Source organism: Rhea americana, unplaced genomic scaffold, assembly GCF_003343005.1.
Source record: "Rhea americana isolate MKP2758 unplaced genomic scaffold, rheAme1 scaffold_23, whole genome shotgun sequence".
NCBI lineage: Eukaryota > Metazoa > Chordata > Aves > Rheiformes > Rheidae > Rhea > Rhea americana.
The window spans coordinates 6,384,000-6,406,152 of record NW_028186346.1 but is presented as its reverse complement, the minus strand read 5'-3'; the positions used below and the strand labels follow the sequence as shown (position 1 = coordinate 6,406,152).

The following is a 22,153-nucleotide window of genomic DNA, read 5'->3' as shown; positions in this document are numbered from 1 at the left end:
AATGGTCTTTGTGTGTTTATTTTACCTCTTACAACACAGGGATCAGAAGTTTCTGTAAGTTCTGAACAGAAATACTGTGCTTTGTGACTGCCGATTGCCAGGTTTCTACCACCTCTGTATGTAGAAGCACATCAGATGCTGTGTAGCAGCTACTGAGCAACCAGGAGTTTAAAGACTAGCTTSTTAAAAGTGAAAGAGTTCCATGCATATTTTACTATAGTAGCCTAAAAATTGTTCTAGTTCAGCTGCTGCCTCACAAGCAGCTGTTCACATAGTAGTGGCAGATATTCCAAGGCAAGTGTAAAGTAGAAAGTTATGGGTGGGAACCACTGCAGTGCTCCCAAAGTAGCATTTGCACTTGAGAGTTAAAGCCTCTTGATAATGCAAATACCTCAAAAGCCCCACTCTAAATTATACGTCTCTTGACTTGCTCTCAGCCAGGATTTCTCATCCGATTTCTGCATATTAAGATTTTATTGTTTTTAGGAAAGGTCTGAAGAACATTTGGCAACATATTTTAGTAATTAATCACACCTTTTTTTTTTAACAACAAAAGTGCAATTATGAAATGCATGAGTAAAGTACACCTGATAAAGCCTCTTCCTTGCTTCCTTACGGCATTTGTTCCACAGGGAGCACTGAAGTAAGTCTGCAAACTTCGTGGCAGGATCAGGGCCTGAGTGGACGGATACAGGAAGAAAGCTGGGCGCCGGGATCAGAAACGCGCCCTGCTAACGCCGTAGCTCCAAAGCGGTCCGAGAGGCGGTCTTCAGCARCGCGGGCACCGGCACGAAGCGGCAAGCCTCCCGCGTTATCGCTCCCGTGGCTCTACCGCGTCTCTTTCAGGGGGATTAGCACTTCGTGTAATCCCACTACCGCAGGGACCGCATCTCTACGGAAAGAGAGGCGGTGCAGGGCGTGGAAACACGCACTTCCCACGCCCGGTAAGTTGCGCGGAGGCAGGGAGAGCCCCTCTGGCTGGAAACCCTCCCGCGCTCTCGACGAGCCAGCTCACCCGCCGCTAACGGTCGCGGCAACGGCCGCGCTGGGGGCGCGAGGGCAGGGCGGGCCAGGCCGCGGGGGCGCGCTCCAGCTCCCGCCGTGGGGACCCAGGTGAGCGGGGAAAGCAGCCGCCACAGAAGAGCAGCGCGCGCGGAGGGGAAGGTGGGCTGCTTGGCGGAGGAGGCACCGCCCCGCTCCCGCCTTTGTGCGAGGCGGAGGGGTGTGCGGCTTGGGGCGGAGAGCGACCCGCGCCGGCCCGGCTCCTCCCGGCTGCTACCGCCAGTGAGCCCCTCGCTCCGCTTCCMCGGCCCGGCCTGCCGCGCGTCACAGCCGCCGCCGCCAATGGGCGCGCCGAGCCGCCCCGGAGAGGCGGGGGCAAGGAGGGGTGGGGCGGCGGCGGAGCCAATGGGCGCTGAGGATGTTTCCCGGAGGCGAAGCGGCGGCGGCCCCTCCCCCGGCGGCAGCTCCGGCTCGGGGCTCGCCGGGCGGGCAGAGTTTTACACCCGGGTGGGCGATGCCGCTCGGGCGCCTTCTCGTTGCAGGTAACGCCGCCTGGTCCCCCCCCCACCCCTCCTCCCTGCCGCCTCACGCAGAGGAGGGCTTGCCCTTGCCCCGCTCGCCGGCGAGAGCGGCGGCAGACCGTGTGCCACGGTGGGGCAGAGGGACGGGACGGGGCGAGGCGGCGGCGGCGGCGGAGGTGGTGGTGGCGGCGCGGCCGGGACAAAAGGGGAGCCGCGAAGCGGGGCCGGGCCGCCGCAAAAGTCCCGGCGGGGCTCCGCCGCCTGCCTGGGCAGCTCCCGCCCCCGCGGGGGGCGCCCTGGACCGTCCCCTGCGCTCCGCTCGGCGCGCGCTCCGGCCGCCCGCAAGTTCGCGCGCTGCGCGGGCGGCGGTTGTGACCGTTGGTGCCGGACGCGGAGAGGAAGGGGGAGGGGGGGGGGCAGAGAGGGAAGGAGCCTCCCCGCGGCGGAGCCGGCGGCTGCTTCTTGGTGGAGCTGGGCAGCGAGCGGCGGCGGGGCGGGAGCCCGCGGCGCGGCGGGGCCGCCCTCCGCGGGGCTCGCCCCACGGCGCGGCGGGAGCCCTTGCGCCGCCGCCGCGGGAGGTGGGACTCGGGAGGCGTGGGCGCCGGTCGGTGAGGTGGTTTCTCCCTTTTGTGCTTGCAGGCTGCACTCGGGAGGTTAAACACCCGTGTCCTTGCGAGGGTACCCCCCCGGGCTGGCCTCGCCTTCTCAGGCGCACAGAAATTAGCTGGCAGTAGATACAAATCAGATAAACCCGGGAGAGGGGGAAGCATATAGGAAGAAACTTTCCAGGCAAGATTGAATTTTGAGCAGATGAAATATTCGCTATTTCTGTAGTGGGCATTGGTGCTGTATCTGAGCAGTTACTAGCAATGCGCTTCCCTTTGATTAAAGGTCTCCCTTGCAGTCTTTTTTCTTTTTAAAAAAAGCCGAGGGAGAATTACTTAGGGAAAAGGTTTTGCCCTGAAAGGGTTTAGCCTAGTTTGTTCTGCTAAGGAGCGCCATTCTTTGCCAGGTTTACACAGCTCCAGGTTACTGATTCTCTTCTTAATTGTGGAGCATTTTTAAATAGTCCCCAAAGTTAAGAGGGGCACTGATGTGACAGGGAGTGCAGCCTTTCTATGTGTTTTTGCATGTACTGATTGGGAAAATGCAGAAACTGAAATTTGATTTTGCAAACAGAATAGCTGCAAAGCAATTCAGTTAGTAGTTTTGATGGTCAAGTCTGTTCAGGAAGGCAGGCTTTTTTCCTAGGTTGTACAACATCTTTATATACCATATTTCCAAGAGTGCAACAGTTGGTATAAAAAGCCAATATAGGAAGAAGTTAACCTTTTGACTCTAGTTCAGCTGGATGTGCATTTGGGGGGTTTGCAGATGCATAGTTCATATTCTGTTTTACTGTTACTGTAGTCTTCTACTGTACTCTACTCTCTGTGCCACTTACACCAGCACTTGAGAGTAAGACTACTAGCAGTAATGGTGGGAACACCAGAGAAGCATAAGCAGAATAGCTGTTCAGGCAAAGGGCTGAATTTGAAACATAAGACCTTTCCAAGGGAAAGGTGGCTCCTGGATGAACTTTGAGTCTCATTATCTTTCCATTCATATTTCGCTCAGAGCTGATGGAGAGCATGGTGTTTTTCATTTGCCTGAACAGCTATGCTTATACTAATAAGCCTGTAGACTTTTATAGACAGTTAAGGCTATATTGTACTTGCAGTGGGCAGAACAATCCAGTGAACATGGCTTTGAGTCTTAATTGTATGCTACTTGGTGGTTTATGTTTAATTTTTTACGATTTAGGGCCTAGTCCTTTAACTGCTACTTGTGTACATCAACTTTTGATMTTTGTATGAGTTCCCAGTATGGGCTGTTTGCAAGTCTAGATCGTTTAAGTCAATTAACAGAGAAGTGTTCAGCTCTTTTTACTATTGATATTTGTTTTTCACCATCTTACTCCTATAATCAAATTAATGTTTATCATTCTCTTAAGAWCTTTATAAATGCTCTATAGTTCCCATAATGCCCTTACTTTTCTTACTTGAAATAAATCATAGGAAGCACAAAAGCAATGACTTACTCAAGGTTTTAGAATTTACCTGGGCTAGAGCTTGAACATAGAATCTAAGAATTTCTTGGCTTTTATTTCTGTGCTTAGACTGTGAGAAACTGTTCCTGTTTTCCCAAATTCAAATGTTATGGCATGTAAACTCCTTCCTCTCTTCCTCTTCCTCACTGTGCATTTGTGTATTTCTTTCAGATTTGCAACCAACATAATGCTGAAGCTCCCAACTTGGAATGCTGATTCCACAGAATGGCACAAACAGAATCTAATCTGGACTATGACGTATCATGGTTCCTCCTTCCCTCATACTGGGCTAAAATGGTTGTGGGATTAATATCCCTTCTCTGCTTTGTTAACAGCTATGATGGAGATTTTGTCTTTGATGATTCTGAAGCCATCATCAATAACAAGGTTTGTCTTTTTTACCCCCCTTAAGTAGTGTTAGGAAAGAAAATAATGACAACAATCAATCATGGTAAGCCCAAAATACTCATTTTAGTGAATAACTTCCTTCTGGTATTCCTTTTAGTGATTTTTTTTTCTTTTATACTTTCTTAAGTAAGCCTTACTTAATCTTCACAAACAAGCTATGCAGTAGTATTCTGCAGAAAAGCTAGAAGTGTGAGCATGTTTAACAAAAACTTATTCCCAAAGCTATTTGAATAACTTGGGTTCTGATGCATAAATAACAGAGTGAGCAAATTAAACAGCTGCTTTTTTTTACCCCTCAGAATATATCTCACTTTTGTAAGTGAGATTGTCTGCTTAACAATTGTCGATGTCTGGTCAAGGGGAATGGTATCTCATTTTGCCATACCAAGTAGACTCTGTCTGCTTGTCATCTAATTATTTAGGGTTGCAGCAAGTTTGCATGTGATGTTTAGTAACATTTATTCACAGGGTACCTATACATTAAGACTGCCTCTAGAGCTGATTTTATTCTCATTTTTAAGTCAGTGAAGTAGACTTTCGTAATACCCATTGATGTTAATAGGAGATTTTTCATTATCTGTGCAGAGTGATGGATGAATAAGCCAAATAAATAAACCTACTCCAGTTGCAAAATGCATAATGCATCACTAAGTGATTGTAGGATATAGGGATTCTCCAGTTCTGGTTTATACCATAAGAATGTTACTGAAGTAAGCAATGCTTCCTTTACCTTGTGTTCCTTTCCCAGTTAATATTCCTGTGATAACAGTAGTTGCTGAAATACAGGCAGGATATTCTCATGCTTCTCATTAAAAAAAAAAATCATAAATACATTGAACAATCCTCAAAACAACTTGAATTTARCAGGTTTTCAAACTATGTGACTTGAAGAACAGAACTCTAGTTGAGATTCTTTAAATTTTTACATTGAGGAGTTGAATGTCTGCAGTTGATAAGACGCTTTCTAGATGCTTTCTGGTACCACATGTAGCAGTTGGTGAGGCTGTGTTCATGGCTAGTTTTTGCTGTTACTCAGCAGCTCTTGCTCTATTCTGGGAAATTCTTGTGAAGGGTTTAGAAAGAGAAGCACAGAGTAAAAAGGAGTAAGAAGAGAGACCCTTATGCTGGTTCTGTTTCATGAAGCCACAGAAATACAGGGAGAATAATCTACAGAGGATAAGATACCTTTAGAGGGTTTTTTTGTGAGGGCTTTTTATGCATTGCATTGCATTACACAAAATTTAGAGGCAATTTATCACAATGTGCCACTTAATCCCACTGAATTACTGTTTCCTCAGACAAATTCATATTATGCTTGTGTAAGTCATCTTAGCTTGAGTTATAAACATATGAGGGGAAATACATCTGCCAAACTGGAAATAAGTCTTAAAGCAGCTAAGGGAATTCTATGAACAAATTAAGAACCTACAGTGATTTTTTTTTATAAGAACCATTATACTTTAAATTACGCAGCTCCTGGGAACGTCTTACTTTGCAAAGTTTTATTTGAAGCATAATGATGACACTTTAATTTTCTGGAAGAGCAAACAAAACTGATGTTGAAAGCAAGGCAAGGGTAGGTTTAGCTATTTTGTTCTCGTGTGATTTCCATCCTTTCAGTTTTTATCCATCAAGTATTTCAATTTGTGTAAGCAACACAGAAATCTGTACTAGGATTATAGATGTTGGCAACTCAGAAATTAAATCAATTGCTTAAATAGATTAATTCATACATAGCTGATATGCTGGAAAATCTGTGAGGTTTATTGTATTTTTTGCATCTAACTCTTCTATTATTTTGTAGAAATTGAGATTTTGCTGGTGGTATCAGTTTAACATAGGGGTCAAATAAATAAATGGAAATACAAAATCCATACCAAAAATGTGAAGACAGTAGGTTTATGTGTTTGTTGGGGAAGGAGAGTACTTCGCAAAGGCAAAGTTTATTAAATAGTGTGCAGCATATTTTATTCCCATTCAGTATGAGAGACAGCAGGTGAAGTAATTTTGTAGATCTGCTGAGCATTACTTTCCCAGTATTTTCTTGTGTACCACACTGCGACCCTTTTGTTAACTCACTAGCCCTCCCCCAGTCTTCTTTAATGAAGGATACACTGTTAGTTGGCCCCATGCCTGCCATATCATGCAGCATTCTGTTATTAGATTTTATTGGTGTTTAAGGCTGTTTTCCAGATGCTTCCTTGTCATTTTAAGCAGCGTTTTTACTGATGCTCAACAGTGATTTTTGTCTGTCTTTATTTACTAGCTTGCCAAGACAAACAATTGRTTTAGCAGGAACTTCAGGCACAAGGCATCTTTTCCATAAGCCATTATGTAGAAAAACTGACCTTTTTTCAAGTATTGATCCCTGCTGTGTGTAAGTTGCTGCTAATCAAATATTTAGAGAGTCTTTGGTATCTATATTCAGTGCTGATAAAGTCATACGTAACTTTTAAATAGTTGTGATTGTTGGAGCAAACCATTTCCCTTTTGGGGTAAGTCCATAGAGTGGGAAAACTTGTAAGTAACTTTCTCTCACAGAACTTAGACACATGAACAAGTCCACTGCTTCTGGGCTCTGAAGATTTCTAGGTCATAAGGAAGTATAATCTGTTCACTAAATAATTCAGGGTATTCAAATTTTCCTTCATTCTTCCTATTGAAGATTAAAAAAAGACTGATTTTAGAGGAGAGGAAAATTTAGGCATGTATAACCCAAATATATTTTCCATCTCATGTTATTGAAGACAATTTGTGACATAGAAGCCATAGGTTTGAAATTGTAGTAGTTCCTTTCTCTGTATTTAAAACAAACAAATAACGTCTCTTTCATAGTCCGTTTATCTGGCAAACACACATAAGGAACAGTGGCCATTGGTTGGAGTAACAGCCACAACACTTGCTAGCACAGACGCATACACACCTTGCAGAGTGCAAGGACTTCAGTATATGTTGGTGTGCAACCCAGTCCCAACTTGCCCTGGAAAGACAGGCCACTTTACTTGATTCAGTGGGCTGCTGATTAGGTGCTTTGATCATCAGCTCCGATCCTGTTCTGATCATCAGATTGTCCTCTAGGGTTTGTGCATACCAGTGAGGAATGGCATTGGAATTTAGATGCCTGAGGCCAAAACTGTAGTCTTGGGAGGGAAGAACAATTATTATTTTTATCTATCATTTGACAGAAGAAACGTCTGTGCTCTGTATTTGGTGTCTGTCTTTTGACCTTGAGAGAGCAGAGAAACTTTGCACCTCACTATTTCTTCAGCCAAAATAGGATCCTATGTGAAGCTTGGTCTAGTAAGATTTTTTCCCCAAGAATGCCTAATCCGCATCTGTAGTATAGGACTTCTCAAAGAAAGCAGTGTTTACTCTGCTTTCTTTTCAGCACAGTGACACAGCTTCTGCAGGAATAGCAGAGATCCTTCAGGTACACTGCCTCTGTGGGAGGCTTACTCTAGCTTTGTGTCTAGCTTTGTAGTTAGAAATGGAAGAAACAGTCTTCAATAGCTCACATGCTGTGAGTGATTGAACCACAAGCTATTGTGTAGAAAAGGAAGGTACTTCTTCCATCATGACAGAGATGCAACTTAAATAAGTGTTTAAGTAATGGCAGCGAAGTTAGTACATTTGTCCCTACATATTGATTAGCAGCCTAGTAGAGAGTACTTCACTTCATTTGACAGTGTGTGCTAGGATTGGTAGCCTGCTTCCCCTTCCTAATTGTTTTTGAGTCCATTATCTAATACTAGCCAAATTTGACCAAATGATAGAAATAAATTATTTTCTGCAGTTATGGATTTTTTGCTGAATGAAGGACTGAATGTGTAGAGAAAGAAACAAGAATTCACTTATTTTAATGTCAGTTTAGCGCCAGCCAGCCAGCCAGCAGCATTTGTGTGTTGTCCAGACGTTTGCCTGTGCCTTGGGACTAGCATCAGTACAAGTCTCTCGCTTCACTATCAGGCCGTAGGAGGAGCTCAAGATATTGTAGAGTGAAGTGAGATGGTAGCAGCATTTGAGAGGAACTGACCTTGGTGAACCAGGAGTGTTATAATATGGGGACTTGAAAGGGAGATATAAGGAGAAGACATAGGAAGCCAGCCCTTGTTGGCCCCTTTGTTGGTTTAGCCCCTTTGTTTGGTTTGTCTGCTGACTTTTGTTTGGATTGGTGTATGTTGGTTTCTTGGCTATTTTTAACACTACAACAGCAGTGTAATTTGTGTTTGATTGTATGTAATACCACCAGCACTTGTGTAGAAGTTATTCATTTGCTAGTATAGTTTTGCTGTTAGGTTTTGTCTTACCTTTAAATTTATTTAACCTGTACTTTTATTTTAGCATAAACTGGTACTTATTAGAATTTGCCCAAGGAACAGGAGGACAAGAGGGTAAGGAGAAGATAAATAGGTTAGAGTGAGCTTCCCTGCTTGTCATCACAGAAGACTGAGGAGGATGATACCAAAGTCAGTTTCTGTAGGAAGGTGGCCTCCTTATTTGTTTTTTGCCCTTCAAAGTGCATGTTTTCCATTCAGTAGTCTAGGTTATTTGGATTGTTTTCCTATCAACATGGCTTTAAGATAAAAGGAAAGCACGGACTTTTCCTTTGTGGTGTTTTGTTATAGCACTGTTCCCCAAATTGGCATATAAGTAATTTCTTTTCTAACTTTTGCTATTAATCTCCTTTTAGAGAAGTATGCTAAGGAATATGCATCTAGTACATTTCATGTACTAAAAAAATAACAAAAAGACTTACATGAATAGTGCCCTATGCAAATAAAGAAAGGCATAGCAGGCGTGAAAAGAGCTAATCATTGGCTTCTATCTTTAGTTCTTTGTTGTGTATCTTTCATGGTTTCATTAGTAGTTGTGCTTCTGATACTAGTAGAAAAATAGCTGTTTGTAACAGCTTGTGCTTGGCCTCCTTCCCAAGATAACTTAGACCTAAAATCAAAGATATTTTACAAAAATATTTTTTGTGTGTTTTACAGCCCAGCTTTTGGATCAGATTTTCAACTGATGTAAATCATCTTAATTCTACTACATTTCACATAGCCTGTTTACAAAATCCAAGTGCCTTGGTCTTTATGATGACAGGCAGCCAAGGCAACCTTACTCCAAACTTGGGAGCCTTGTCAGAAGTCAGTGATAAGCCAGCAAGACACTTGGTATATCCGTATTAGAATGAGCTTGTATTAGAACTCATTTGTGGTTTTAGCTGCTTTGAATCAAACAGAAATGGTAAGAGCCTGGCATTTAATGATGTTTTATTTCAGGACCTCAGGGCGGAAACCCCACTTGCTGACCTGTGGCATCATGACTTTTGGGGTAGCAAACTCAGCAGCAATACCAGTCATAAGTCATATCGACCACTTACTGTCCTGACTTTCAGGTGAGACTTGCCTTTTTTCTCTAGAGCTGAAATTTTTTGACACATATCAGTTTGATTATATTGAGGAGACAGCAGAAAACGTGAGGGGGCAAAGGAGTTACAGGGAAGCTGGATGTCTTTTATGAATTTGGTTGTCATGTTTGGTATCATAGTTTTGACTTGACTTTCTATTTTCARTTGTTTCTTTCCTGAAATATACATTATTTTGACACACACTATTTTATGATACCCTTCAGATTGCCCTCTTAGTTTGCATATACCTTGTTGCTAGGGGTGATATAGTTCAGGATGTGGGACACATCACCAAGGAACTAGTAGGTGTATGTTCGGTTAGAGCGTGGTGGTAACAATGCCAAGGTCGCAGGTTCGATCCCCATATGGGCCACTCGTTTGAGGGYTGGACTAGATGATTTCCAGAGGTACCTTCCAACCTTAACAATTCTATGATTCTATGGTTCCCTCTGCTTAACCAAGCTGCCATTTGTGCTGCTATTGTAGTTTCTGTTYTTTGCTTTCCAGATGACCTATGGAATGATTTTTGACAAATTGCATCCATCTGCTGTGACCTTTTGTCACTAGGCCACTGGATAGTCTTTCCACCCTTCACCCTTGATATTTTGTCTTCAGGAGAGTGTCTGTGTGTGAGAGTCCTAGTGAGAGATGTTTGCCTGCATATCTGACCTGCATTGTATTTTTTGGTATTCTCAAATAACTACAGGTTTATGTGGAGCCCTTCTGTAGATGCCTAGATCCTGTGTTTTGKGCAAGGACTTGAGCAAGCAGTAGATCATACAGCAATTGGGCACAGTATATGTAAAAGACCTTTGAGAACTTTTTTTACTTTTCCCATCCAACTTTTGTTTTGTGGGCCTGCTGTGCTAGTGATTAAGGACTAGTTCTGCAGTTGTGTCCAGTCTAAGCAGAGGAGTAAGTGATTAGGGAAGAACTCCCGCTCTTCCTTTTCAGGTTCAAGCAATAGCTGTGACCCTTAAGTTCATTAGAGGTATTGAAGTGCTTAGACTTCACTGTCTGTCAGTTTGTTTTCACACTGTTGTCAAACAAAAATGTAAGCGGGGGAGGGGAAAAAAGCTAGTGTCAGTGTCTTAAATCTAGTAAAGCTTTCGGTGCATTACACAACACATACTTTAGTTTCTTCTGAAGTCTCTGTGGCATATTCCTTCTTTAGTGACATAATGGTTGGTTGGAAGAGAAAACTGAGATACAGTAATTACTGTATCAGAAAATATAGATGAGCTTACAGAGGTGGGTCCATATAATGGTATATTTGTAAGTAAGAAACTTCTTAAATCCTTTAAGCTCCAATTTTTGTGAATCACATTTATAGTAGGTTTTTTAATAGATTCCACTTAAGCCAGATGCAAACTGGCCCAATCCACTGTTCAAACTTAAGTTTCTATATATCTCACCTACTGATAATAGTGTGCAGAAAATAACACAATGCTTTTCCTTTCTCGCTTTCCATTTGTGTCAGAGTTTTTATCTTGAGTAAGGTCTTGGACTGAATTTTCARTTACAGTTCTTTCCAGTTCTGTGAAATCTCTCTGTAGACAGTGTTGCAAATAGTTATTTATATTTGCTTCTTGATCACTTTTGGGATTCTACTACAATATTTCCCTGCTAAACTGTCAATGGAAATCTTAGTCTTCACGCATATTGCTGTTTTTGCTCTGTAGATTTAATTAAAATGTTTTCATCAAGTTGCACAAACATTGTGTCTTAAGCCCAAGGATATTGCTGCAGTACGTTGGGTGATTTGTCTGCAGAACACTCCTAGTGCCTGCTTTTACCAGTGTTACGACTTTGAAGTTATGTTGCTGACAAAAATCTAATTCTAAGTAAACACAGGTATGACTAATGTAATAGCATTAACATATGTCTTTGGAGAAGGATTGGTATTATGCTTAGTGTGATATCCCCTATGAATACCTTTTTTTCTGAGAAAAGATCAGGACCTTGTTTCCAACTTGCCACATTGGTTGCTGATAACACCCATGCATCCTGGGATTTGCTAGTACTTTTCATTCCCTTAATTCTGTTAAATTATTTTTATAAATATAATTTTGCTATGGAATTGTTGAGTTTTTATTTGCCTCTTTTTAACATTCATGTGGATTTCTAACCTTAATGTTTTGTTTCTATACAGAATTAATTACCTTTTTGCTGGAGGCTTCTACCCAGTTGGTTTTCATGTCATCAATATAGTACTGCATTGTACCATCTCAGTGTTGATGGTTGATGTGTTCTCAATATTATTGGGTGGACTGCAATTCAGTAACAAAGGAAAAAGGCTAAACCTGGCTCCAAAGACATCTCTTTTAGCTGCTTTGCTATTTGCTGTACATCCAGTCCACACTGAATGCGTAAGTACCTGAAACTTAGCTCCAACAATTTAGGTTAGATGTTCTTTTCCAGCTTAGATACTTAGTTCTCTCATAATTTCACACACTACACTTTGCTTATATATATTCTTAAAGCTTCTGTTGGCACATGCCTTGTGAGAGCAATCTAGTATTATCATTATCACTTCCAGAATCTTGTAATTCCACAGGGCTAGACCTTATTAAGGAAGATAAATGAATCATTTATGTACAATATCTAAAAAAGGATAGCCTTAAACTGCAGAGAGTTTCCCTAATTACTGAATTAAAAATTCATCACTGGATACACTAGCTCATGAGTAGCCAAGGAGAGTAGAAGATAAGCTGAATGTAAAATGCTTACAGTCTCCTTAAGCTGAATGTAAAATGCTTACAGTCTCCTTACACCTTACATTCTCATTTGCTTTATATAAAACAGTTACAAAATTGGAGGAAGCACATTATAAGAACTTTGCATGTGACTCTGCTGGAATACTGTGTGCATTTTTAAATCCATGCCACAAAGGGGATGATTTAAAAAGTGGAGAGGATTCAGAAGAGCCATGAAAATGATTGAAGTATTGGAAATCATCTTGTATCATGAGGGATCGAACTCTTTGGGTTTATATTTTTAGCTTATGAAGGAGAAGATTAAAGGATTTTTTTGATCACAGCCTGAAATGACTTATGTGGGGAATGTGGGGAACAGAAATTTGATTGTGCAGACAAAGTAGAACATCTGCTGCAAACTGAAGCCATAAAGTTGCATACTAGAGATAGRGCATGTGCACAGCAACCATTTAAAATACCTCACTCAAGATTAAAGTCACTGTGTGACTTTGTTTAAAAACAAATACCCTTGGTATTTGTTCCCCAGACCAGTTTCAGATGCCAAAGTGAAGTAAAACAAGTCTCCAGTGCTCCTTATGCTCTGAAATGTACAGTAAAATCTCACTTGAGCCTTAACTGCAGACTTGCGATTGACTCCTTTATTAATACATGCAATTTGATTCTTATTTCTGTTTGACTCTAAAAATATACTTAAATCAGCAGGCAAATGGAATGTGACATGACATGACATTGTAACAAGTGGTGTGGTCCATTGCGTATGTGAGATTTGAAAATTTGCATGAGCTTTGAAAAAACTTYGGAAGAAGTGGAAAAAAGGAACACGCTTTCTACATTCATGTCTCCTATAAGATCCAAGAACAGACAGAAACTCCTAATCAGTTACATAGTGAATGATAGATTTTTTGCATAGTAACAGTCAAGATACTGCTGTGGTTCTAGCATGAATTTTTGTCAGGCAGCATCTCCACAAAGTGCGTTTTTCATTATTTTTAAAGCTGTAAGTCTTAAGTGTTATGACAACCATCTTTTAAAATGGGTTGACATATTTTGACATAGAATTGTGAAGAATCTGTCCGTTTTGCTACTTTGTTTTTTGTATATATTTGGATTTTGTGTTGTATATACAACACAAAGATCCTGAAGTTTAGTGCTTTCAGTACCTATGTAATAAAAATATCTGTCATTATGATTTTTACAGATACAGGTACGTACTGCTGTGGAACAGTTTTCTCTTGAGAAAATGCTTAATATTCTAACAAATCTTTGAAACATAGAATAAGAATATACCTGATGTTAATTTAAAAAAGTATTTTTCAGTTTACCTTGTTATCAGATCCTGCATCTGAGATATCAGCATTATACTGTTGGAGTCATCTGAGACCGTGTGTTTTGTTAGCYCCTTAATCTTTGTTTTAACAAGTTGGCACTTACTTTCAAAATTGTATCAACTCACCTTTATTTTTTTTCTCATTAGTTGAAACAGAATGGTACTTCATTATTTTCACTTTTCAAAGCACTTCACAGCTATTGAGTTAATTCTCATAATTCCTCTGTGAGATAGAAATGGAAGCAGAGAAGTTAAGTGCATGGCTTTGGATAAGTCAAGAAGTTTTCTGAAGTGACTATAGCAATCCAGCAGTTTCTCCTTTTATGGTGCTCAGCTGAAGGTGAGGGTAAAATGGAGGAGAAAGAATCTCTTCAGTGGATTCAGTCCTATTCTCATACCTCTATACTTCTGTTTCCTTCTGATGTTCTTTAAAAATAGCTGTTCCATTATATTGGACTGACACAAAATACTTCTCTTTTCCTAAGGAAGGATTAGCAGGTACCTTTAAACCAAATGAAGATAAAATTCTTCCTTCTACTTTCCCCTTTCTGTTCCACTCACAGAATGAGACAAGTGGAACCAAAGTATCTGCTTTTGTCCCTGACCCATCACCTCAAAGTGAATCAGAAAACAGAAGCTGTCCTGCCCCAATCAGAAATGCCCTATGGACATCTTCCCCAGGAAACATGGGACTTAGGTGTAGTTCCTAGCAGTCCCTAGAATGCTAGGTGGAAAACACAGGAGTGCTTCCAAGCTTGTTGGTCTGGATGTATGCTCTAGTGAGGTCCCAGCATCTGTACTTATACAAACCCCTGCTACTCCCGTGCATCATAACTTCCACAGAAAATCCGTGATGTATCCTAACATTTGTGTAACCAGGAAATTAATTTCCAAGAATGTGTTGAGGTGTATCCCACCAGGTAACTATGAATACAGTTTAAGGGCTTGAGCCAAAGCTTGTTGATGGCCCTGAGAATACTTAATCTAAACAGTTTGGCAGAGATCTAGAATAGCGAGACTCCTAAATGAGCTTCTGTTTTTCTCCGTTTTCTGTCCAGCTTCTGATAAAAGGTGCAATTGGAGGTATCTCTTATCCAATCAATTAATATTACCTCCAAAAACATATAAAACGGGGAAGTGATTTGTGATTCTGCAGCCTAGAATCTATTTGTTTGTTCTACGTATTTAGACTGTATTTGAAGGCTGTCTTGTCTTCTGAAGGCAGAAAGTCTTGATTTGTATTTTAAGAGTTGCAGATTTTCTAGAGGTTATAGGTATGTGATAAGAGTTCTACTGAAAAGCAGTCTTAATCCAAAAATCTGGTGACGTAGGACAGTTTATATTTTTTTCAATAGAGTTTCTTTTTGCTTTCTAAAATAGCAAGTTTTCATCAATTAAAGCCAAATCATTACTATTTAGAAAGCTGGATGTCACTAAGCCAATAAAACAGGTTCTAAAAAGAAAGAAAAGATAGTTACCTTTTTACGTTTCACTTTATACGTGTGTGCATGTTTTTTTTTCCTCAGGTTTTCTATTAATAAAATCTGATAATGCGCTCTTTTTTGTTTTTTTTGTTTTGTTTTTTTTAAGGTTGCAGGGATTGTTGGCAGAGCAGACCTACTGTGTGCCCTGTTCTTTTTGTTGTCATTCCTTGGCTACTGTAAAGCATTTAGAGAACGTAAGCATTTTGTTTGTCCCTTTAGTTTTACATTGTATATATTACCTGTATTCATACATTTCAGTGAAGTATAGTAAGCAAAAATGTCAGCTTTATGTAAATTGTATCTATTAATGTTTATACTCTCAGAATATATTAAAAAAAATCTGCTTTAGCAAGTATGTATTATAAGAAGAATTGGAAGGCAATGCTGTCCCTAATTCCTATTGTACACTAAGAGTGCATTTTAAAAAAAATATTTTGTCACAAGATTATTTGTTAAATAGTTTACTGTTTATTATCATAAAGAAATATTTAATAATCATCTGTTTTAGAAATAACTCAATACAGTAAATATATATTYTTAAATATTTTGGTATACTTCATGGCATGAAGTTGAAATGACTTAAATGGGAACAAATTTTAGAAACCTTGCTGGTATTTTTAGTAAATAGCCAAGACTTACTCATGTGCTCTAAATTCCTTGCAGATGCTGGCATATACATGTTAAAGATAGTGTCACTCGTAGAGGTTTTTATGAGACAACTGTATTATTTTACCATGAACAATTCCTTCCCGTTTTTTTGGKTTTTTTTTAGTTAGCTCTCAGATCTATTGTATTATCTGATCTGAATGCAGGTTGACAGTTCAAATACTGTTATGGAGACATTATMCTGAGACTCTATTAAACAAACACACAAGAATACATCAGTTCATGATTATGAAAAATTACAGAATGTTTAATCTGGCAACTAAATATATCCCACAGCAGGAAATTTAGGAATCATTTGGTGAACCTGTGAAGAGCTGTGCTGTGAAGAGCTTGTGTCATATCAGTTCAATAGGCATAGCCTCTAATGTTTAATCGCAGTTGGCAATGCGTTACAGAGATACCTGAGCTGGCTTCAAATGATCTAGCTTAGCAATATAGTTAGGGCATCATAGAACCTAGTGTAGACTGAAAGGTAAGTTGATCCACAATGAGCTCTGACATGGTGTGGCTTATTCTTGCCAATTGAGCTTAGACTATATAGGACCGTTTTGCCTATCTCTATACTTGATACCATAAGTTTAACTTAATCCTGGCTACTTCAAATTATATTTGTGGTTTCATTTCTGTCAACTGACTTGATGAAATTAGGCCTCAGGATCTTGCTCATTTATTCTTTTCTCACTGTACGAGGTATGGTTGTGCTCTGAATGTTTCTTTTAAGAGTGCCAGAATAAGTTAGACAAATCGAAATATTGCTTTTGTACCTTCCAATTTGCTGATACAGGTCAACTTGTATGGCAGAGGTAATAATCTTTACTTGAAGAGCTCAAGAACTAAGTTCTTAATGTGACCATTAGAGGCTTTCAAATAGGAATAAATATAGTATCTTTCACAATAAAATAAATATAGGAATGATAATGTCATGTACACTCTGATGTACATGTACATTCTGATTACTTTTACAAATTTGTGAAGGCTGGTCTGGCTACATCTAGAAGTCAGTGTAATTTTAATAGTAATTTTGTACTGAAATTCTGGTCATTGATCTAGAAAAGGGAAAACACTCTGAAGACAAGATACTAAGCAGTGTTTTTTTTTTTGGGGGGGGGGGAAGGGGGGGAGACTACCTAGTAACAGTGATATAGCTGTGTCTCTTAAGCAGATTTGCCAAGGAAGACTGCAATTTGGCAGTATAATTGTGTTTTTTGTCTTTCAGATAAGTTCTCTCAAAGTTTACCATTACCTTTATCTGCTTTTCCCTCAGCCACTTCTGAAAGGAATCTATGCTTTCTTTGTACTGAAGAATTTTTATTTTATACTTATGGCTTTCTTAAGTTTCTTCATTTTGGGTGCTTTGGTGACAATTTTAGGTTATTAAGAGATCGCAGATAGGATCTTTAAGTGAGAGAATGAAAAATCATGTCATCCATCACTGAAAAGCACTAAAGGTCTTTAGCAGATCTTTCATAGAGCCTGACTGGGAGGAGCCCAACCTGCAGAGCCTCTGTTCCCTCTGAGCTTTATGTGGTTTGCACAGGCTGATAAGCAATATGTCACGCAGTAGGTATCTCAGAGTCAGTTTTTCAGGTCAGAACGGTTCTGATCTGAAAACTGGTTTGAAATGCCTGGGCAGATTCATTACTCGTTCTAGATGAATCTTACTGTGGAACTTACTAATTTTTAAGTAGGTAGGTGAATGAGATTTTCTGCACCATGAGTGTTCCTACAAACTTGATCTCCAGCCTGAGGAGTCAACTGGGTTTTACCTCTTATTCATTATGTGTATGGGTAAGCTTAGGCATTACTTACTGAAACTTCAGGAGCTTTCCCTACTGTCTGACCATAAGCCTTTAACTTGAGCATTCAAGTTGAAGTCCTTGTCTCCCTGCCCTTTTATAGTCACTGGAAAGTGAGGTACTTCTGGTGGTCTGAAAGAGGAGTAGCCAGGCTTAGCCACTTGGAGTCACCCTCTAGAGGTACCTGCATCTTTCTTAGCTGCATGGAAATTTAGGAATCCTGATGAGGCTTGTAACTTTGAGTGCATTTCCATTGTCACTTCAGTCAGGCAAAAGTGCAGGCAGCTGCTAAAATGAAGCATTCTAGCCTTGTATCATAGGTCATAAAATAATTTAGTTTGGAAGGAACTTCTGAAGGCCAACTCTAGTCCAACAGTTCAAAGCAGGGCTGACTTCATAGCAGGTTGGTCAGGGCCTCAGCCAGATGACTTGTGAAAATCTGCAAGGATGGCCATTCCACAACCTCATGAGGCAACCTGTTTGGGTGCTTAACTGCCCTCCTGGAAAGGAGTCTCTTTTTTCTTTAAATCCAGTTGGAGCTTTCTTTGCTGGACCATGTGATTGCTGGTTCCTGTTCTACCTCTGGGCATCTCTGAGAAGTCTGTCTCTGTCAGCCTTATAATGCCCCCTTTAATAAGTACTTTAATAAGTAAGATTGCAGTTGGGTCCCTCTCAGCCTTCTTTTCTCCAAGCAAAAAAAAAAAAAAAAAAAAAAAAAAAGGTTCCCGTGCTTCTGCTCCTGTTCCTGTGCTTCAGCCTCCTAACCATCTCAGTGGCTCTTCTGGACTTCCCAGGTTGTTGATCTCTCTTGTATTGGATTTAACACTGGACACAGTACTGCTGATGGGGCCTCTTATGAGAGAGGAAGAACAACTATTTCCTCTGATCTGCTGAGTGTACTGTAGCTAGTATAGCCTAGCATACATCCAGTCTGCTTCATTGCTACAAGAGGTACCCTGCTAGCTTGTACTGAATTTGCTACCCACTAAGAACTCTCAGATCTTTTTCTGTAGGAGCTGCTGCCTATGCAGTCCCCAGCCTGGACTAATGCATGGTGCTTTCTGAATTTCCTGAGGTTTTTCTCAACTCATTCCTGTAGCTCATCAAGGTGCCTCCAAATGACAGTCCTCTTCTCCATTGTAACCATGTATCCTTCAGCAGTATTGCCTCCCAGTACCAATTTTTGTTCCATCCTCCTGATCTCTTTTCTTTTCCTCCCTGTCCCCCACACAGGAGAGGGGTTGGTGCAACTCACCAGGTGGTTGTATGAATATTAGTGTATGTATAGGAAAGGCTATAGGAACAAGTAKCTAGATATGGAGAGAGAGCTGTCTATAGCTGACTGACTTTTCAGTGGTTTGGTTAGATTGAAGCAGATGTGAAGCTGTTTTATTGGGTGCTTCCATTTTAGTGGTCTAAATATCCCTCTTCTGTGAGCAATTTTAGCCATGGGGAAAAAAAATAAATAAGGAATAGAGACCTTTTTATCTGAGTTTAACTGATTAATTTAGTGTGCGCTGACTAATTTTGTGTAGATTGTGAGAGTTAAAGACAGTAAAAACCATCTTAATCACTAAAGGTGATCTGACTCTGAATACTGATAAAGAACAAGTATTTTTAAAATATGCACATGTAATTTTAAGAATAAAACAGTATTCTGTAAAATGTAACAAAGGGAAAAGAAAAAACCTTTCTTCTCTCAGAATTAATCATGACTTTGCCAGTAGAAGAAAAACATTTTTATTTATGAGATCCAGAAATCCCGTAATACAGACAGTGTACATTGACAGTTCTAGTCCAAGTTAACAGTTGGCATTGCATCGCTTTGTGGAATAGTTTTGTTTGTAAGAGGGATGGGGGGAAAGAAATGCTCTGTGCATTCCATTGTGGCAGGCTGATGTTTCTACTCATATGCAGCTTCTTTATGATGATCTCACAGAAGGATGTTTTCTGACAATTTTTTTACAATGTCCTATTTCTTTTTGTCCTGCTAGATTTTTATATATTAAAGACAAGCCTGACCCTAAAACCCAGGGCAACAGCATGTGCCCTTGTTTATGGATTTGGCTCTCACATATGATTACCACATAGTGATTAACCAGTCTTCTACAAGACTAGGAGGAAGAGGAGAACTACCAAAGGTGGATTTTTTTTGATTATTATTAAATAATGAATTGTGGAAAGGCTCTTTAGGTGTAGCTAAATGGTGGCACAACACTAATGCCCTCACAGTTTATGGACTGCTCTTGTATTATCTTTTGAATACAAGTACCATTAGCATCAAGTACCAAAATGTACTTGATGCTAATTTGCATTTAATATGAGCTTTGAGCTTCAGAGTAAAACATTAAGAAGCTTGAATTCATGCTACTAATGTGGTTGTGTCCTTAGTCAGATATACACATGTATGCTGTCTCTGGCAGCATCCCAGCACTAATATCAGATGACAGGTTGTCTTAAGTTTTAATTTTTTTTTTACTTTGGTTTTGGTTTGTTTTTTTTGTGAGGTAATTTGAGATTTCTGTACAGCTGAGATCTGGAAACCTGTTTGTGTTTCACTAGTATAGACATAGTTGTTTAACTGTTCCTCTGCTCTAATGGAGACAAAAGTCTCATGAGGCACAGTGGTTAGTATTTGTTTTCACCTGCTGTCTCAGTGAATGAGTGTAAGATTTTATTTTCTTGAGAAGGAGAATTTGGAGGTACTGTGAGAAAGTATATGTAATACTGAAAACGATCAGGAGATAAGAAAAGTAGACATTGTCAGACTGGAAAACTTAAAAAGGAAAATGTTTTTTTGTAAAGTTGGCTGTATACTGTAGCTTGCTTGTTTGATGTGTTTTATTTGTGGCTTTGAATTTTTTTTGTAGGCAGTCTGTTTTAGCTGGAATCTGTAGCATTTTTTTAAGTATCAGCATATAACACAGTATATGGGCTATAATTATGTCTTATTCTTGTTCTAAAATTGTTAGGTTTACTTCAATAAATGGATTTTGATGTTACCGGAACTCTTTCATAGGATAACATTTATGTTTGCAAGGAACTAATCTGTTGTTCTCGTTCTGTCCTGCTGTTTTAAAAACACATCTGTGGGGACAAATCTACTGCATGGGCTTTGGCGACAGCAAGAATTGACCACAGTTTAGGTATGTTCTGAAGGGAATTGCGGGTTATTAACTTTGTTGAATTTTAATGCAGCATTTCTGGGAATTAACAAGAAGTTTTAAATCTGCTGCAGTGTTCATTTTCCCTTCCTTTGTCTTCAGCCATGACTGTGATTCAGTTGTGTGTTTGCCATCTGCATTGGTTATTTTTGAGTGATGTAAAAGGATGAGTTCATTATATTTGTTTCATGTTAATGATACTTGGCCTAGATATTAAATAGGATTCAACTGCTCGCTTATATGCTATGACTTCTAAAAGTGACTTCATTCTGGTTGTGTGCTTGTTTTTTTCTGTTCTGTGTAGTCTCTGGTTAATCATCTGCTAGTTCACTGCTAATATTGTAAAACGTGAAAAGTAGACTCTAGCAATTATTTTTTGTGGATATATTATGGAGATTTTTCCTTAATTTGGAAATGCTAAAGTCGCCTGTGTGAAAGAGATCACTGTGAAGATGCACAGAATTAGTTAGCTATTTTGCAAGTGGTCGAGGGATATTTATTAAGCATGTGAGCCTTGATTTTTCAGCTATGCACCCTACTGTTCATGATTCCACACATTGGGTGGGAGAACCTGTATGTGGAAAATCTGATTCATTTTAATATTTTAATGGGCAGAGGAGAAGCACTGTTTGTAGAATTAATGTTAAATTTTGCTCCTCCAACATGGTGTTGTAGATTATCCCTCTATGGTAGCCTATATATATGTGTATATATATATCTTTATGGTAGCCTATATATATATGTATATACACACACACACACATATATATATATATCTTATATATATAAAAAGTGAGTTTGAAGTGGTTGGAGATGTTTAGAGATGGCATTTGYTATTGTAGTTTTAAGTTAAATGCTGAGTTGAACTGGATCAGTACATGCATTCAGAAAGTTGGAGATCTCAGGCTTAAGTAAATTCTAATTTGGTTATGTCATTTTTAACAGTAGATAATTCTTCCCTCTCTGCTTAGCAATGCAGAAGCAGGGAGATCTTAGAGCTTGGTCAGATAAATATTTTTGATAGTTCAGTTGAAAGATACCATCTCTGCAGGCAAGACATTGTGTGTGGAATATATGAATGTTTGTAGTCTAATTCAGTGAAAATAAAACCTTTCTGCAGGAGTTCAGTGTAACTTCTTTTGCTTTGCCTTTCAAAGAAGTAGATGCTTTCACAGTACCAGTTATTGTTTTTCACCTGAAGATGGTGACTCCTTAAACTGCTCCATGCTGTTAGGCCCTAAGCTGTGCAACTGATCCATTGGTCCATAATGAGGTGCCAGAATGGATTGACTTTGAGGGAGAAAATGCTGAATGCCAGATGTCAAAACTAGTAATTATTGTTTGGTTTGGGAGAGTTTTTTTGTTTGGTTGGTTTTTTACTGTTGTTAATTTGACTTTAAACTAAGCATGGTACTCTAAAAATGTAGTTTATTTCTTCCTATCTGGAACTTCTGAGGAATCCATTTTCATTAACTTGTAGATTGAGGGTACTGCAAAATAAGGTCTATCAGAAGAAGTGGGATTAACATTTAGGAAAGCAGGAGTGTGGTGTGTCATTACGGTGTGATGCTCGTA

At 39.8% G+C, this 22,153-nt stretch overlaps 1 protein-coding gene across 5 annotated transcripts in view; it reads left to right on the top strand.

Annotated features, from left to right (window-relative positions):
• Positions 1-920: 920 nt before the first annotated feature.
• Positions 921-22,153, top strand: part of TMTC4 (transmembrane O-mannosyltransferase targeting cadherins 4) — a 51,546-nt gene continuing 30,313 nt past the window's right edge. For 2 of the 5 annotated variants that reach the window (XM_085305998.1, XM_085305997.1), the window contains exons 1-4: positions 3,784-3,999; positions 9,297-9,412; positions 11,577-11,793; positions 15,059-15,146. In XM_085305998.1, coding sequence (XP_085162124.1) covers positions 3,838-3,999; positions 9,297-9,412; positions 11,577-11,793; positions 15,059-15,146 — 583 coding nt within the window. In that variant the 5' untranslated portion in view covers positions 3,784-3,837. Of the gene's footprint in view, positions 945-1,450; positions 1,545-1,629; positions 1,654-3,783; positions 4,000-9,296; positions 9,413-11,576; positions 11,794-15,058; positions 15,147-22,153 lie in introns of those variants that run through there. The other 3 variants (XM_085306002.1, XM_085306000.1, XM_085306001.1) reach the window with 3 other exon arrangements.